At 37.4% G+C, this 20,101-nt stretch overlaps 1 protein-coding gene across 1 annotated transcript; it reads right to left on the minus strand.

Moving 5' to 3' along the window:
- Positions 1-321: 321 nt before the first annotated feature.
- Positions 322-11,601, minus strand: LOC149960417 (uncharacterized). Its single transcript, XM_090155553.1, has 3 exons — positions 11,439-11,601; positions 1,098-1,431; positions 322-1,028 (listed from the first exon to the last, which is right to left on the minus strand). The coding sequence occupies exons 2-3, from the start codon at positions 1,114-1,116 to the stop codon at positions 322-324; spliced, it is 726 nt and encodes a 241-aa protein (XP_090011679.1). The 5' UTR covers positions 1,117-1,431; positions 11,439-11,601.
- Between the last annotated feature and the right edge of the window lie 8,500 nt (positions 11,602-20,101).

Raw genomic sequence — 20,101 nt, forward strand, 5'->3', positions numbered from 1 at the left:
CGCGCCCCCATCTCAATCACCAGAATTTCTATTCACCAGATTCTCCCGTTCACGGGTTGCTTTCCCCCAACCCCCCATTCACTGGATACTTTATCTCTCGTTCACCAGCTCCTTTCCCCCATTGCGTTCACCCCTTCTAATCACCAGTTGCTTTCCCCCCATCCCCATTCTCCAAAATTAGTTTTCCTCGCGCAGATATCTGGAGATTAGATTTTTACCCGTTTGCTTATCGCTTCAGAACTCCTTAATTTCTAATCTCTAGGCAATAATAACAAGTTATTTTCAATTTAATTAATTTTTTATTTTATTTTAGAACTTTGTTTACATGTTAGTAGGTACTATCAGATATTCCATTAGATGGTTATCTTGTGCATTACACAATGAAAACAAATTAAAGTAGCTAAGTTTACAGGTTAATTGATTATCTACGAGTAAATTAGTAAAATCTTGTAGTACTTCCGAGGGTGATTTAAAACAGCCAAAATAAGATTTTACTTGATGGTACGAATTAAATTGATCTGGGTACAAAAATAAACCCTCGAAAGGTTTTCCATATAATAATTCGTGAATTTTTTTAAGGTTTTTAACAATAGCTAAGTACATGCATTCGATAACATTTTTATGTTCGTTTAAAAGATTTATTTGAAACCGAATAAAATCAATTTTTTTTTGGAACTCACCGATTTCGCGAGCTCCCAGATCCAGAACATGACCGTAGGCAGAGTTCAATTTGATGTTGTTGGTAGTGGCGACGACGGATACGTTGTTGTCGTGATAGTCGATGATGTTGTGGGTTAGAGACGATGCTCCGGTTTGCGTAGCGGCGAAAAGCTCTCCCCAAAGAGAGAGTAGATTGGTGAAAGCTTCGGAGGTCAGGAACAGAATATTTTCGTTCGATTTTTTGAAGAAGAGAACTTGTAATTTTGATCCGTCGAAACCAAAAGAAATGTAGACTGATCCTCCTAACGTGATTTTTATGTTGATACGTCTTTCTTGGCCCCTGCGTTTGGATACGGTATGCGTCTCGGCTATAGAAAATGAAAATGTTAAGCCTTTGTCCATTGAAATAGTAATAGTATTAATAAAATAATGCTTACCAATAGATCGTTTTTCCATGTTTACGGTAGATGACGAGAGCAAAGCGGATGCACTTCTTTTCAGTTCAGCGTCTCAGAGAGAAATGACGCATGGGAGATTAATCAGTTCCTATCTTGTTGAGATTAATTCATCACGTGATCTAAACTTCAAATAACCCTCAAATTCTATCGGCTCTCTCTCTCTGAGATAACAGTTCTAGACACTCGAAATTAAACCGTCCCGTGCTCGAAACTGCCTCTAATTATCCCCATTGACGTCACATATTAATCCACTTGGAAGAAGAAAAAAAACCCATTGTAGTTTCCTTTCGAGAGCTTGTGATGCAATCATATCCTAGAAAACAATACAATTAATAGAAATTAACATAAAATTAGTATACTTTTAATACCATTTTGTGAGCTACAGTGAAAAAAGTTACAATTTTACGGTAGAAACGTTTTCAAAATACCACAAAATGAACTCAAATAAGAAAATTGTAATTAAAATAATCACTACGGCTATAATTTTAGAAGGTTGTTTCAGGACGGTGATTATGGCAGATGTTTGTACTTCAGTGTCCATATCGGAAATGAAGTTAAATGGAATATTTTGCGAAAATAAGTATAAATTTTAGCATAACCCTAATATATTCTCGAGAACTGAACAAGTTCTTTGGGAATAAGAGATAAGCTTACTATCTTCCCCTAGGCCCTATATAAGGGGGGCGCCTGAACCGGGGGAACGTCACTCTATTGTTGTTCTTTGTGCGTCTAGTACCAGGATTTTTGAAGCGCGCTCTCTCTCTCTCTCTACGTAAGTTTATTTTGATTTTTTTTATCGTAATTTTTTGAATAAGGTTTAAGTAAATCGGCATTAAAATGAAAGGTGTACAATACCCAGAAATTAATTTAGTTGATACCCCGGAAATGATTATAATCGACTCCCCTGAATTGATTGATATAACTGATAACGAGTTCCCGGAAGTACCCATAGTAACTTTACCCGATTCTCCAGAAATGGAAATAATAGATTTAACTGATACCCAAGACCCTACCCTTTCCTTAACTACAGTAACTGATTCGCAATTGGAACGTTTAAAAGAAATGACAATGGTACGAGATTATCTTAGAGAATATCAACTAACCCATCAAATCTGTTCGCCCCCTATCGATAATTTACCTTCACCCCTTTTAAGACCTAGTTCTATTCCACATGCCGAAGTACGTTTTTCGCCCTCGTATACGCCTATGGATGCTCCCTCACCCTTTCTAGAATCAGATGACACATGCCACTCTTTATCTTTGGAAGATAATTTTATCATGTCGTCCCTCAGTACGGACAGCATTCAGCGCTTAGCTGAGAACGTACAAGTTGCCCGACGGGACGCGGAGGAACTTGCAGCCGCAGCCGCAAGGGCAGCCGAAATGTTCGAGGAAGCTAAAGCGTTGTTAGCTGCTCGTACGGCTAGTAGTAGTAGTAGTAGTAGGCCACCTCATAATATTTCCCCTCAGCGTAATAATGACCCTATAGCGGTCGCAGGCCCCTCACGAGCTCCGCAGTATTCACCTCCATCGTCTCAGACTGCTGAGAAAAACGCGAACCCCGAGAACGCAAATTTGACTGCCCCCACTTCGTCTCCTCCTCCTCCTCCTCAAGTTGGAGGTGGGTTGGTTGACGTTCCAATAACGCCTCCGTCCTTTCCTAATTTACCAGGTTCTGTTAAAATATTGAATAATAATATCCAAAATTTCCCAAATTTTGGACTAATGGGACGGACTTTAAATGTCCGGTTAGAAAATAATATAGAAAATGGTATTTATATATTGATGGAAACCCTATTAGAGGACTGTTTGCCTTCAGATATGGTTTCGGTTTCATTCGTGAACGTCACTAACCCCGGTTTTCAAATTAACGTCAGTTTCCGGCGTCGGGACCAATTAGACTTGCAATGGTTGATGACGTATATCGATGAAAAAAGCTATAGATCCGAGAACGATGGTAGTTTTTTTGAAGGAATAGTTACGGTTACGTTTAATCGAGTCAGATTACCGCAAGGAGGAATTAGATCAGTTGGGTTAGGGATTTCCCTTGAAAAAGAGTTTTCTTTTTATAAACATTGCACGATAACGATAAATAACCAGGATAAAATTTGTTTAGCACGCGCTCTTGTAGTAGCCATAGCTCATAGAGAATACATGGAAAATAAAAATGATGGAGAACTTAAAAGAAAATATACTACTATAAGACAGTGTAGAGGAAAAAATATTGAAATGCTATTACAGACCCGCGAAGCTAGGACCCTTTTGGCTTATTCTGCATTAACAGACGAAGAATGCGCGGGTCCGGACGCTTTAACTCGGTTCCAAGAAATCTTGCCCGAATACAGTATTATCGTTTTTCGATTACGCGATCCCGTACCCTTAGTTATTTTCGGCGACGTCGAAGAAGAGAGGGAACTAGAAGGACCTCTCCGCAAACGTCTTTATCTTCTAAATATTGACACACATTTCAACGTAATTACTAACCCCAAACCCCTTTTCGCGTTTAATTACTTTTGCGAAAAATGTTTAGTAGGTTTTAATCATCTCGCTGACCATAAATGCCTTCTTTTCTGTCACGCTTGTTGTAGAAAACAAGATTGCAGGAAGGACGTAGATAAAATAACTTGCCAAACATGTTTAAGAGTTTTCCCTAATCAAAATTGTTACGATTACCATTTATCAGGACCCGAGCCCTTATGTAATAAAATTTACGTTTGTAATCTTTGCGGAAAATTTATCAGTATGTTTAAGCGTAAGGCAGTACACGTTTGCGGAGAGACCTATTGTCTTTCGTGTAGTGAGTTTAACCCCGCAGGTCATCTATGTTACATGCAACCTTTAGAGACCGACCGTAAAGATTCTGCCGATAAAACTACTCGTTCTCGAATAAATAGCAATAATAAACGGGTCCACGACTCCGACAATGAACAATCACCACCAACTAAGAGAAGTACTCCAAAAACGGAAGTCTTTGTTTTTTATGACTTGGAATGTAAACAAACAAATCGTACTGACGCCAATGCTTTGATTCACGAACCAATTTTATGCGTCTCGCAAAAAGCGTGTAAATTCTGTTTCGAAGAAAAAGATAGTCAGTACGCATGCGCTAAATGCGGTAGTGGTCCTCGGGAGAAAATATTTCTCTCAAAAGACCCCGTCGGCGACTTTCTAGAGTATCTTCGTACGCTTAACAGAGTGGCTGATAAGATAATATGTATTGCCCATAACGCTAAAGGTTACGACGCGCAATTTATAGTACGTAAAATGGTCGATTTAAAGTGGACCCCTAAAGTCTTGACAGACGGGACCAAATTCATGAATGTACAGTATAAAAAATTAAAATTCTTAGATTCCTTAAATTTTATGCCCTTTGCCCTTTCTCAATTCGTTTCCACATTTGGTTTAGATAATAATTTAAATAAGGGACATTTCCCGCATTTACTGTTTAATACCGTAGACCATGAATTTGATCCAGCCCGTTCGAACGAAACCAATTACGTACTACATAATGACATGCCTCCGATGGACGCGTACGACCCTAATCGTTTAAGCGGTAAGGCCTACGATGAATTTATCCAGTGGTATAACGATTCCCGGTCCGAAGCTTGCGGAAATTCGGACCCCAACTTTAATTATTTTGATTATAAAAGAGATTTAATCCGGTACTGTCGCCAGGACGTAAACATTCTTTTGCAAGGCTGTTTATCATATCGTTCTATTTTCATGGATAAATTTGAAATAGACCCGTTCTTAACTGCGATAACGATTGCGGGAGTATGCAGTTTTATCTTTAGGAAACACTTTTTACAGTCCGATACGATTGGTGTAGTGCCCCCTTTCGGCTATCGTATGAACTGCAACCAGAGTTTTGTAGCGATCGAATGGCTTGAATGGATGTCTCACTTACGAGGGAAGGAAATTCAGTCTGCTTTTAATGGATTTGAACCTAGAATTCTTAACATTAACGTGGACGGACTTCTCGATAACGAAGTGTTTCAATATCACGGATGTTATTTTCACGGGTGTAAAAAGTGTTTTCCTATCAATAGAAACTTAGCGTTATACGGCGACAACACTCAGACCCATAATTCGCGATACGCGTCAACCATTGCTACCACTAACCGCTTGAAACAATTGGGATACACTGTCCATGAAAAATGGGGATGTACTTTCAAAGCTGAGCGGAGTACTAACCCCGCCATCAACGCATATCTTTCTACCGAAAATTTAAAATTAAAAATTAAAGAACCAATCCGCCCCCGCGAAGCCTTTTTCGGAGGACGTACGTCAGCCTTGAAATTACATCACAAGTGTAAAGAGGGGGAGGAAATTAAATACATTGATATTTGTTCACTCTATCCGTGGTGTAACAAGTATTGCAAGTTACCCGTGGGACACCCTAAAATACATGTAAAAGCTCCTTTCCCTGACATTTCTACCGTAAACGGATTAATAAAAGCCACAATGTTACCGCCTCAAGCTCTCTACCATCCCGTTTTACCCCAAAGAATAGGATCGAAACTAGTGTTTGCCAACTGCCAAAAATGTAGTGAGTCTCGAAACCAGCAGGATTGTCCCCACGAAGACTCAGAGCGACAAATAACTGGTACTTGGGTTGCAGACGAGGTACAGTTGGCAATCGAAATGGGTTACAAGGTCATTTCTATTCACGAAATTTGGGAATACGAGGTAGTAAAATACGACCCGATATCGAAAGAGGGCGGTCTTTTCTCCGAGTACGTCAACGCGTTTCTTAAACTCAAACAGGAATCCAGCGGCTTACCCGCGGGAATAGAGACCGATGAAGAGATTAAGAAATACGTTGACGAATATTACGAAAAGGAAGGAGTAAAACTTGATCCTACCAATATTAAAAAGAACCCTGGTCTTCGTACCATCGCGAAGCTTTGTCTTAACTCTTTTTGGGGTCGTTTTGGTTTAAACCCTCGCAAAGACCAATCGGCTATTATTAGCGATCCCAAAAAATTTTTCGATTTATTCTTAGACCCAGACATAGAAGTTAAATCGGTTATTCCCTTAAGTCAAACGCATTGCGTGATCAAGTGGGCGTTTTTGAAAGATATTGATCTTGTTTACCCAAACACGAACGTAGTAATTGCTGCCTATACGACCGCAATGGCTAGGATCAAGTTATACTCTTATTTAAGGAGATTAGGCCAGCTTACGTATTATTATGATACGGATAGTTGCATTTATCTAAAAGAACGAGATGGAATAGAGATTGATACGGGCAACTATCTCGGTGACATGACCGATGAGTTGGCAAAGTACGGAAAAGGCTCGTACATCCAAGAATTGGCAACAGGTGGCGCAAAAAATTACGCCTTTAAAGTACTGAACCCTACGACCGGTAAAGTCTCCTACGAAATGAAAGTCAAAGGGTTCCGTATAAATCAAGGCATTAAAGATTTGGTTAATATGGACACGCTTAAAAGATTAATAGGTGTCGACGGAGAAACGAACGAGCCAGTAACCGTACCCCAGCCGAGGCAGATTTTGCGTCTACCCGATCATACGGTCGTTTCCGTCGACCGTACTAAAATCTATAGACCCGTCGTAGACAAGGTACGGTTACTGGACGACTTCACTACGGTACCCTACGGCTATAAAGCGAATCTATTTGCTCCTGAGGCCGGGGACGTAGAGCCCTCCAATCGCTAATTCTCGTTTAAAATTAGTCTCTCCACTCTAAAGTGAATATAGGTTTCAGTCTTACGACTCTAAAGTAAATATAGTCTTGCGACTCTAATGTGAATATCAAACCTATACGGGGTAAGGGATGAAATAGGTTATTCGATTATATTTTTCCTCCGCTGAAGAGTCCCATAAATTTAACCGAATTTTAATTTACATTTTCATTTGTACGCTAGTACTCGAAGAGAGATAACCATGCAATTTATTCATCCGTTTAATTGCGTAACGGCAGGCCCGAGTCAGAGTGGCAAAAGCTATTTAATTGAATCTATAATTAATCACGAAGAGGAAATGTTTGTTCCGGGTTTCAAAGAAATACATTGGTATTACGGAGAATGGCAAGCTCTATACGATAAAATGAAGCACAGGGTAGTTTTTAAAGAAGGATTGCCTGTTTTATCTGATTATGACGGAAAAGATCCTATATTATTAGTTATCGACGACCAGATGAGCGAGAGTAAAGGTCAAATTGGTGATTTATTCGTGAAAGGCACCCATCACCGTTCTCTAAGCGTTATTTTTATTACACAGAACTTATTCCATCAATCAAAAGATAGCAGATCCATATCCCTGAATTCGCATTACATAATTTTATTGAAAAGTCCCCGAGACCGTCAGCAAGTGGCTTATCTCGCTAGACAAATGTTCCCTGATAAGTGGCGTTTTGTAGTTGACGCTTACGAAGACGCGACTTCGAGACCTCACGGTTACCTAGTATTCAATTTAACTCAAACTTGTCCCGAAGATCAAAGAGTCTTGACTAATATTTTACCGGGAGAAACGTGCTACGGTTATCTCCCTAAATAAATAAATAGAACTTACATTTCGTAACTTCAATCAGTTATGAATCATGTCTCGTAGAGTACGTATCGAGAGAGACGCTCTCCGATATCTCGGTCGTTGCAAACCCGTTCAAAGAAAAGCCATTTTAGCTAAAGCCGACAAATCCCTCATAGACGCTATCAGTGAATGTATTCATAACACTTTAATTGGTAACGTAAAACTATCAAATACCCAAAAAACCAGGTTATCTCGTCATAAAAATACCCTTCGAAAACTAGCTAGTAAGCGGGTAGCTTGGAAAAGTAAAAAGAAATTGTTAGTTCAGTCTGGGGGCGGATTTTTCTCGTTTCTTCTACCCGTCGTTTCAACCCTTCTTGGTTCTATATTTGGTAGTAAACAATGAAACACGCCAGAAAAATGATTCTCGTCCCTAGCGGCGTTTTAAAGCCAGACCCGTTCCCGCACCCCCTCGCTCTGACAGTCTCTGAATTAGACGTTAAGATGGACCAAATATTAAATATGAAAGATTTAGACGACGCCTCGAAATGGATTTTATACGAACAAGCTTTAATGACACACGGAAATCTACGTAAGCAAGCTTCGGCTCCTAAAGAAATCGAAATTGCCCCCGCATTCGACTCGCTAAGTAGGGACTGGATAGACGATTTGCCTTTGATATATTACCAAAAAGCGCAAAGCATGGTGGATCAGTTGGAAACTGTACCCGAAAGAATACGGTGGGATGAAAACGGGGAGCTCGTAATAAACGGTCGACCTATTAAAGGTTCCAATATTAGCGAAATTACCAAAGCGTATTTAAATCCTAAAACCCACCCAAAACCTATCGGATATTTCGCGTTTATTTCCAATTTAACCCAATTTAACTCTTCACCGGCAATCCAAGGCTTTCCCTCCCCGCTAGCTCCGAGAACCCGACAACGACGTTCTCCCGTTAAACGCGAGTATCCGGTTCCTCAAAGTGGGCGTGCGCGCAGGACAGATAAGCCCCGTCCCACTCGTAGCCTTAACCGAGATCACTCCTCCTCCACGTCTGACTCTTCTCTTCACTCTTATAAACAAACAAGGAGTCGCGCGCAAAAGTCTAAAGTATGGGCGAAGCTATTTTAGAAAAAATATATTTTAACCCGAAGCATCCGGCTTCTTTCGGAGGCGCTGAAAGGTTATTCCAGTCCGTAAAGTCTCACGGCTTAAGTAGGGAAACTGTAGAAAAATGGTTAAGAGGAATCGACGCTTTTACGATGCATAGGCCGAAATATAAAAAGTTTCAACGAAATAAAATAGTAATTAGTAATATAAGGGAACAATACCAGGCTGATATTAACGATATGCGCTCGTTAGAGGCAGATAATGACGGATACAAATACATTTTAACAATTATAGACTGTTTTAGTAGAAAAGCGTGGGGGTTACCTCTTAAAACTAAATCGGGGAAAGAGGTTTTGAAAAATATAAAAATTGTTTTTAAAGACGGAATTCCATATAAATTTCAATCGGACAAGGGCACGGAATTTAGGAATAAAGAAGTACAAGGATATTTCAAAAAGAATAAAGTTAAATTTTTTAGTACCGAAAATGACTAAATAAAAGCCTCTATCGTAGAAAGGTTTAATAGAACGTTAAAAACAAAAATGTATAGATATTTTACCCATCACTCCACAAATAGATATTTGGAAGTCTTACAGGACTTGGTCGAAGCGTACAATTCCTCTTATCATAGCTCAATTAAAATGGCCCCTAATGACGTTTCGGAAAATAACGTATTACGTGTGTACAATAATATCTACTCTAAATATTATGCCAAGAAACTGAAAATGAAACCGCAATTCCAAGTAGGGGATTTGGTTAGAATAAATACAACTAAAATGATATTTCAAAAGGGTTTCGAAGCTAATTATACCGAAGAAATATTTAAAGTCGTAGCTATAGTTAAAAGACATCCACCCGTTTATAAAATAAAAGACTTGGCAGAAACCGATATAAAAGGAACGTTCTATTTTCGAGAGCTTCAAAAGGTCAGTGCGCCTCGTTCGTTCAAGTTAAACAAGATTTTACGTCAGAGAACTAAAAACGGAGTAAAACAATTGTACGTTAGTTGGCTAGGATATCCTCCATCGTTTAATAGTTGGGTTAATCAAGATGACGTCTGGGATTTACATAACTCTTCCTAGTAATACTAGAGATAAGAATAAGAATAATTCAGAAAATACTCTAGCCTCGTATTCTACAACGTTGGCCAAACCCATTAGTTTACGCGGAGATTGGGAAATTGCTCTGGTAGAAATTATTTATCCTTTATCTTTTTATAACGTAAGCGAGCCAATGGGATGTGGAATAGAAATTAAGGAATTACTATCGAAACCTCCAGCCCACATAGTAGATTACAAATATACCTACGACTTCCGCGAGATACCTCAGGGCTACTACAAAAATCCTCATGAACTTTTGGCAGTACTTAATGAAAGTATTAAAAGTTTGAACCTTGATTTAAAGGAAAGCGCTAATTCAGAGTTCGATAATGATTCATTAGGAAAATTTGAATATAGTTTAGAAAGTGGACACGTACAATACACTTCCTATAGTAAACATTATTATCAACTCGAGTTATCGCCAAAGTTGAGGAAAATTTTAGGATTTAGAGATAATGTTACTGATATTTCACCTAAGGTAGCATTCAGATCAGATTCCCCTATGCAATTAAACTTATTCATCCCCGATCTTATGTTCGTGTATTCCGATTTGGTAGGAAATGAAATGGTTGGGGATACATTAGCCCCCCTTTTGCGAACAATTGTTGTAGACCAAAACGCCCCCAATGGATCAACCGTTTCAAAAACTTTCGATTCTCCGCATTACCTTAAACTGAGTAGAAATTATTTTGACTGTATCGACATTAATATAAGAACTAGTTTAGGTGAATTCGTGCCATTTCAGTTTGGTTCAGTCACGTGTAAAGTACATTTACGACGAGCTCAGTAAAAAAAAAAAAGAATGGCTTATCAGTACGTTGATAGAAATTGTCCCTACATGCAATATTATTTAAATCAGGCGGGGGGAGGAGTAGATTTACCTTATTTCTCTGGGTTTGCGGGACAAAAAGGACACGGAATTGGTAGCTTTTTTTCAGGGCTAGCTAGGTTTGTATTCCCATTCCTAAAACAGTCTGCCAAATACGTGGGAAAAAGGGCTCTTTCTACAGGAAAGAAAGTACTCGGAGACGTCTTGCAAGGTCAGGACTTAAAAACGTCAGCCAATAAACGAATGACAGAAACTGTGGACGAAATGGCAGCGCAAGAAGGTTCGGGTCGTCGCAAGAGAAGAAAAACTACTAAGAAACCATTGAAGAAGAAAAAGAGTTCAGTTAAACGCCGCAAGTTCACGCGTACGGTTCGCGATATTTTTGCTCTCTAAAAAAAAATGGAAGTACTTAAAAGCGAATTAAATATTTTCAACGAACTACCAACTCAACTCAGCGTTGAAAAAGGTCAAACGGTATGGTGTAAGCCAATTTCATCTATCGACAGCAGTTCTATCATCGAATTCGTGGTACCGGGTACGGGAGACTCTTACACAGATTTGGCAATGACAATGATATATTGTAAAGTAAAAATCGTCAAAACCAACGGTGACAACTTGGATGCCGGGTCTAACGTTTCGCTCGTGAACAATTCTCTGCATTCGCTATTCAAACAATGCGAAGTGAAACTCAATGATACGACGGTTTCACCATCGGCCTCAAATTACCCCTATAGGGCCTATATCGAAACCTTGCTCAACTTTGGGTACGATGCAAAAAACACTCACCTTGCGACATCTGGATGGTACGATGACACGGCTGGAAGTATGGATCTGATAACAAACGCCGGATTCATAAAACGTCAGGTTCTAGCTGCTGAATCAAAAGAAATTGAACTTTACGGGAACATTTTTTGTGACATTTTTAATTTCAACAAATATTTAATTAATGGCGTACAACTTAAGGTTTCACTCACTAGAAATAGCGATAATTTTACCCTTTTTAGCGACTCTGTCGACGCGTATAAAGTCGAATTTATAGACGCTGCTCTAATTGTACGTAAAGTTAAAATTATGCCTAAAATTTTATTAGCCCATCAGCAAGGATTATTACGTAGCAATGCCAAATATCCCTTTACTCGTACTGAAATTAAAGTTAAAACATTAGCTAGTTCTATTCAGAACGATAGTTTTGACAATATATTCTTAGGTCCGATGCCCAACAGAGTCATTATTGGTTTAGCCACCAACAAAGCGTATAAGGGCTCCGTTAAGTCTAATCCTTATAATTTTGAAAATTTCGACCTAAATTATCTGGCTCTATACGTTGATAACGAACAAATCCCTTCGAAAGCGTTGACCCCTAATTTTAATAGTAAACAATTTACGCTGGCCTATCATTCGCTATTCTCGGGATCTGGGATACTCTACCAAGACGGGGGAAATCACATTGCGTTGGCTCACTTTCCTCTAGGCTTTGCCCTATATGCTTTTGATTTAACCCCCGACAATTCGGCCAGTGACGTCACGTTTTGGAACCCCGTAAAGAGAGGGCAACTACGTTTAGATTTAGGATTTGGTACCCCTTTAAAAGATTCTACGGTCGTTATCGTGTACGCTGAATTTCAATCTTGTTTACAGATAGATAAAAATAGGAACATTATTCGAGACTATTAAAATGACTACGACAAACGTGGACTTATCTCAGGCACTGTATAAAACACCGAACTTTTTAGGCGTGTTTTCTTCAGATAATTTAAAACCCATGGTGAAATATCCGCAATCGCTTATCATTAATTTTGATAAAAGGGGCGAAACAGGTTCTCATTGGATTTGCGTCTACGTCGATGGCCGAAAACGGGGATTCTATTTTGATTCAATGGGGCTTCCCCCATTTTTACCCACAATCAGAAAATATTTAAATTCAATGTGTAAGACGTGGACATTTAGCAAAAGACGATTGCAAGGACTAACTAGTAACGTTTGCGGCGAATATTGCGTAATGTATATTTTGCATAGAACTAAAGGACAGAGTACAAAAACGTACTACCAAAAGTTTTCCAAAAATTGGGAAAAAAACGACAGCAAGATATTTTTATCTTTCGCAAATCATGCTAGAAAAATCATCACATCGAATTTAGCGAATCCATTAGCTAGAGAGAGAGGTATGGTGACTGACTGGAAAAAATCCGGTTCCAGAGGATAAAACAATATATTCCCACGCTATCTGGTATCTTTTAGAGATATGACCCGACCTCTCTCGAAAACATGCGCGCGCTTCTATGGGCGCCAAACCATTTACTTTCGAATAAAATAAACCATCCAAAAACAAAAAAATTAAAATAGAATCAGAAAGTATTGGTAAACTAGTTAGGACAACGTGGGTGGTTTACGCAATCTAGCATGAAAACAAAACATTGGTAGAAATATATTATTGCATTATTCCTGTACGTTCTATTTAAAGTACTTTCTAAAAGTCATTGAAATCTGTGACCGTCTTGAACCATTGAAATATGTTTTCTACCCGTCATTAACAAAATATCTTTAGTACACGCAAAATAAGATTGGTGAAAAAAACATTGCCTTAGATAATTTAACAGGGATTTAGTTAGCTTTGGGTCTTGTAATGATAAAAAAAAAAAGATTGAAATTTGACTCTGCCATTTTATTTAATAATATAAACTCATGTACGCGAAAAAAAACAATTGTAAACAATTTTTCCTATGTAACTTTTTTAATAAATACTTTAAAAAAACGTAACAAAAAAAAGACTCTTTATTGAAAATCGCTTACCCTTTTTTTTCCAGAATTTCGTTAAGTCAACCAGTCCAATGCAAGAACGTACTACAATGCGGACTCTTATCTGTAAATTTGTTAGACTTTGCACGAACCTAAACCATCTTCTCGTGACGTACGCTAAGAGGAAGATGGTGGAAATTCCCAGTCTCACGAAATTAATTATCTACGAACACTATTTAACCAATGGAAAAATTTACAGACTTTACCCACTTATTTACACACTGAATAGATTCCACACTCAATCACTAACTTAGATTTCATCACGGAAAAGAAGGAGATAGGATATAGGGGCTAGGAGTTGGTGGGGATGGAAAATGGTATAAAAAGGGAGTAAATCAATTAGAACAAATTATTCCAACCTTTTTCTTTGCTTGGAGCAAAAACTAAATTGAAATCAAAATGAGGTAAATATTATTTTAAGATTTAAATAACTTTTAGAACAAAAATTTTAGATTTTAATTTTCTTCATGTAGAATTGAAGAATTGAAGGGAATTGTATTGCAAAGCGCGAGCGATGATACAATTAAATTTGAGATTAGAATAAGGTAATAAATTAAATTTCACGAATTATTTATACTGTACTAAAGTTAAAATTTTATGTATTGTTCTGTTAGCTTTGAGGTTGGAGAGCCCAGGAAGCTTCTTCAAGTCTGGGAACATCAATTATATTGGGACGATGAGGGCGAAATACATTCCAGTAGGATACTACTCATCGTCCCAATTATTTTATAATAAAAAAATTAACATTTATCACGATTCTTTTATTTTCCTATCCAACAATAATCATTTCAGTATATATCAAACATTACAATAACAAGGATTATATGCAATTGCAATTGCTAAAATAGTGTATTCTACCGAGTTAATAGTCTCTAAGATTTCCTCCTGGGGGGTTCCCCCCGAAACAGGATTAATTTTTATCAAAGTTGTATCAGAAGTAAATTAGTGCGAAGTAAGCGCAATGTATTTTCAGCTATTCTAATTTGCCTAATTTAACACGTGACGAATTTTTTTCGCTAACCGATGAGCAGTAACCTCTATTTTTGGTTACATTTTACATTCTCCCGTGACGTCAATTGGTTTCAGCCAATGAGAAATCAGGATTTACTTGAAGTTTCGAGTGTTATTTGATCTCTAGATATACGACTCAGCGTTCTTTTAGTTCCTGGACCTCATCGAGAAGAGACACGTAGATTTTCGCGCTCCGTACCCCGCCTTCTCGACTCTATTTACAGGCAAAGGCTTAAGGATTTCCGTAAAAGTAAGTGACTTTATTATTTTACTGTAGAGGGAAATTAGGCCTTGTTTAAATTGAAGTAAATAGACTTAGATTCTAGTCAAATAGTCTTAGAGTCTAACCAAAATAAATAGAAAAAACATTTATTGAAATTTAGGCTTAACCAATTAGGCTTAAGAATGTTGACAATAGCTTATAGAAACTATCAGTTTACAGTATGGACATCGAAGCGTATCGACTTGAAACTTTTCGTCACTGGAGAAACCCCCACGTTACTAAGGAACAACTAGCGAAGGCTGGATTCTACTATATTCAGCGGGGCGATGAAGTACGATGTTACAAGTGCCATGGCGTATTAGAAGGATGGGAATCAGGAGACGTACCAGAATGGGAACATGCTAGATTCTTTCCACACTGTCCGTCGAGGGATAATTCACCATCGGAAAAAAAGTACCTTTCGCAAGAATGGGAGATCCCGGCACCACCAAGGGCAGCGGCACTGGAGGATGACGATTTCATATCTATTCCGGTCAGACGTGGTGAGGTAGAACTTTTATTAAAATTATTTATACAATCCGCACTTGCAGAAGGTAGTTCGTTTCAGCCCATTAAATGAAATTGTACATATTCCTTACGAAGATCGAGTTAATTTTTTTTATATTGATAAAATGCGATTTAAACGCGTTATTTATAATGTCGGTCTAATATTAGAACCTGTTTTACGCAATCATGTAATTAAAAGTAAAATAAAATTGGAAATTAATTAAATTGAAAATAACTTGTTATTATTGCCTAGAGATTAGAAATTAAGGAGTTCTGAAGCGATAAGCAAACGGGTAAAAATCTAATCTCCAGATATCTGCGCGAGGAAAACAAATTCTGGAGAATGGGGATGGGGGAAAGCAACTGGTGATTAGAAGGGGTGAACGCAATGGGGGAAAGGAGCTGGTGAACGAGAGATAAAGTATCCAGTGAATGGGGGGTTGGGGGAAAGCAACCCGTGAACGGGAGAATCTGGTGAATAGAAATTCTGGTGATTAGAAATTCTGGTGATTGGAAATTCTGGTGATTGAGATGGGGGCGCGGGTGGGGGAGGAACGGGATAGGCGCGGGTGAACGGCGGGAGCCAAGCTCTTTGTGTCTATCCGGTGATTGAGAATGAAATTCTCAATCACCGGATAGACACCCTTCTCTCTGCCTGATGCCCGCCAAAGGAAGCGAAGAATATTGGCCCCTTTCTCGTGAATGCGTCATTTGGCACAATTCATTGGGCCATCTTTTCAATGTGTTCTCCATCAGCGTAAGTAAAAGTTGAGCATTATCAATGTTTTATTTTGGATAATTTGGTGATGAAAGATTGTTACGAAAACTTTTTCATTGAATAAATACCAAGTGAATTGATGTTAACTTATCTAAATGAAGCGCGTTAAGTGCACAGAAATCCTTTAGGAACCAATGAATTATTTAAGAAATTCTTCCGTTTTAGGTCAGGGGGAACGTTTAAATGAGAATCTAGTACGTGGTCTGTATTAACACTGTTCGAAATTTGATTCAAATTAGTGGATATATATTCGTAGACTTATGACCTCAAAAGTAGTGCTCGGAATCGGTTAATCATATTCATGAGTTATTCGTTTAATTTTTGACAATTTATTCACGGATGGTTATCCGATTAACAAAGTACATCTATCGTTAATTTCGGCTAACGAACAAACGAATATATTTTTAAATGTGTAACATTTTTAGGTTCTTTAAAATAGTTTTATCCGTTTGGATAAACGCCCTTTGAGTTATATTATCTATAAATAATATGACAATTAAAATAACAACAGATACGTATTTACGGATAAAAAAAACTTCGCTTATAACTTATCGTCTTTCATCCGAGAAAGCCATGCCAAAAATACCTTATCTATCAGATAAGTCGATATTTTTTATAAAATAATATTTTCTACATTGCACATTTTAACTTAAAAGAATAATGAAACTTATCCATTTGAATATATTTAGCCGCGTCGGATTATTCATCAACAAAATACCACTAACCACAGATAAAGTTCATAGGTCTCTTAAATTGCAATGGGATACACCGTTCACACTATTTCGCTAGTTGAGAGCCCAACTCAAGCGCGTCTAAAAACCCTTATTTAAAATAAACATATTTTTATTGTGAATCTATTTATTATTTCAATTAAAGTATTGTAAACGGAAGTTAAAAGTATTTGGAACTATTAAGTAATATGCCAGCCTTATGTAACACGTGCACTCGGGAATTCTTAATTGGAATTTCCAAAGCCAGGTATTTCGTTTTGCTTGACGTCATTTTAAATTTACCAAACGTGTTGTGGACCCAGATAAACAGTCACCGAGGCAATGGTATAGCGGTGGTGCAGAAAACCCCCCAACTGAGGGGGAAGGGGGACTTGAAATTAGGGGGTCCTTTTCGTTTCGAGTTTCATTGCTCCGACTGTGAAGCAAAGCTTGAGTGCACGAAGATTTGTACGCTGCTTTTTAATTGATCACTCATTTCGATATCATGCACTCGATAACAATAAACAATTCTATAAATTATTACTTTCATGGTTGTTCACATTTGTGGCTCGATTTTTCATGAACAGGGAGGCTCAAAATAGGATTATATGACAAACTTACCAGCCTAGTTGTTTGGCTTAATAGTGGATTTTAGATAAAAAAAACCTTGACATTTAACAGTTATAGTTTACATAGTGATTTTACTATATCTCGTTGATTATGTTAATAAAGCAGTTATGGATGGTCTATTCTTTGAAATACACCATATTTACGCAGACTACTTCAGCTTTATTTTGAAAATCGACTTAATGGGTAACGCTTTAGAAATTACCAACAAAATAGAACTACGCACTAGGGACGTGTCCTGAGTTTAAAAAATTATTTTAAAATTTCTATAAGCTAGTATATTGGAAATGTACCAAAAATCTGTTAATAATAAACATTCGTTGTCAACTTCAACAACCAACATCGTGAAAATTTAATAGTGAATACATCAACAGACCGATGTAGTAACGATAAACGATACCATTTTTAAATGGTTAATGGTTTTATTGTTATAGTGATATATTTTGTAAAATAAAAAATTGAGAAGGGAACAAATTGTGGTACATTTTTTAAATTTTTACACAGTGTTCTATAAAAGTATTGGCACCTTTTGACCTATCTAGTTAATTGAAATTAGTCATTTTATCTCCACCCTACTGAACACAAGCAGGATTTTCAAAAACAACAATAAATAAGTTTGAAAGTCCTACTGAAGTAGAGTTATGTTTTCTTTGTGAAGTTTTTGACGGCCCTGGACTTGAGTGGGCAAACTACCTTCGATCTTTGCAATATCTGTCTCTATGACACTGCACCCATCAGCCGCTAAAACTGTACTCTCGACGTCAACGACTTTAAGATTATTGATTTGTATCGGTTATAATCGGATAATTATTAGAATCGGTTATAATCGCTATTGGAAATAATTATCGGTAAAATATCGATAGGTTATAATTGAGTATTAATCAGATAGATGTCGCTTTCGGTTATAATCGGTTATTGGTATCGGTTATAATCGGTATTGGTAATAATCGGTTAAATGAAGGTATTGGATTTAATCGGCTAGATATCGATATTATAATCAGTATTAGTAATATTCGGTTAGATAATGGTATCGGTTAGATATTAGTATCTTTAGATATCGGTAACGGTAACGATTTTTGATTTTCAAATATCGGTTAAATAATCGGTATCAATGCCAACACTAATTTAAACGTTGTCAATTGTCAAAACCAAGATGGCGTCAAACACTACAAAGAAAATGCTGGTAACGGAACTTGGATACCTTTTCTCACACAGTAGTCCCGTACACTGGGTCCCTTTTCCATATAATACCGATTATAACCGATACCAATAACTAACCTATATCAATAAATAACCTATATCTAACCGATTATAACGCATACCGATTATAACCAATAACAATATTTTACCGATAATTATTACCAATAGCGATAATAACAGATTCCAATAATTAACCGTTTATAACCGCTACCAATATCTAACCGATTAAAACCGTAACCAATTATAACCGATACCAATCTATCAACCTAAAGTCGTTGACGTCGATAGCACAGTTTTAGCGGCACGCGGCACAAGGCGTGCCGTTCCCCGATCTTTCTCTTGGGAGACGGATGATGGGTGCAGTGGCATAGAGATAAATATTGACCCCCCCCTTCGCAAAGATCGAAAATGGCACCAAGGAAGTAGTTTAGCGAAGGTTGTTCGATTGGAGGGAAGGAAGTGAACGTTTGCCCACTTAATTCAATGGGGGGTGGGGGTGGGGGGGGGGGGTAAACACTTAAACGTACTCAGGCTAGTAGTTTATCCGCCAATGAGAATATAAGTAAAACACGAAAATTAGAGCGTTCTAAAAGTTTACTATCTCTGGTTAAGATTATTCGTTGATAAGAGGGTTCGGATTAAAAAAGTATAAAATTATACGTTTCACTTTGGATTTCGAATATTTTTATTTGTACATCAAGAAAGGCTGCCCATTTTGTCCATATGGATGTATCCGATTGATATTCAATAGACATTATCGCTCGATCACCTTGGCCTAAGGTGGTGCCTTGGGTATTAGCCTAGCTGGTTATGTATTTATTTATTTAGAAATGAACAAAAGTTATGCGAATTCCGATCACTAAATATGATTCGCATATTTTGTTTTCGTAAAGCGCTGAACCTGGCTGATAAAATTCAAGCTGCATCACAAAACGGGCAACATTAAATTAAGGAAATCCCTTAATTACTATTAATTTTAATAATATTTATGTTTAATAATTTTTATCAAAATACTAATGAACATATATTTAAAAAACTTCAGAACTACCTCAGTAATATTATATTTATGTTTCTTTCAGGTATGGATTTTTCTAATAATATCACTGATTATAATAAATTTTAAGACGATTTTAGTCTACTTGGATATTATGAAGTGGCGTGCTTTCTCAGGATCTAAAATTAAATCAGGTAGGCAATTGAAAGTAGCAAAACATTCAAACCCTTTTTGAATTTTCGTTTTACCATTAATTTTCTTAAAACTAATATTTTATGAGGATCGGGGGTAAGCCATAAACTAGTGAAAAATAAACTGTTCGAATATTATCTCGTACGATACATGAAAATTCGCATACATTTTTTATCCCCTAAAGCCAGAGTGGTCGGAAAAAACTACAGCTGAAATTTATAAACAGTCGCTTCTGGTAACAAGAACTATTCAAACAGATAAAAAACGTGTATTAGAAGAACTTCGCTTATAAGAACAATAAGCCACTCATTAAAAGAATGGAAAATTAAGTTTCAACTAAACTGAAACCAGCCGCGGGTATAACTGAATTTT

This window comes from Leiobunum rupestre, chromosome 1 (genome assembly GCF_980474605.1).
Source record: "Leiobunum rupestre chromosome 1, qqLeiRupe1.1.hap1, whole genome shotgun sequence".
In the NCBI taxonomy this organism is placed as follows: Eukaryota; Metazoa; Arthropoda; class Arachnida; order Opiliones; family Sclerosomatidae; genus Leiobunum; species Leiobunum rupestre.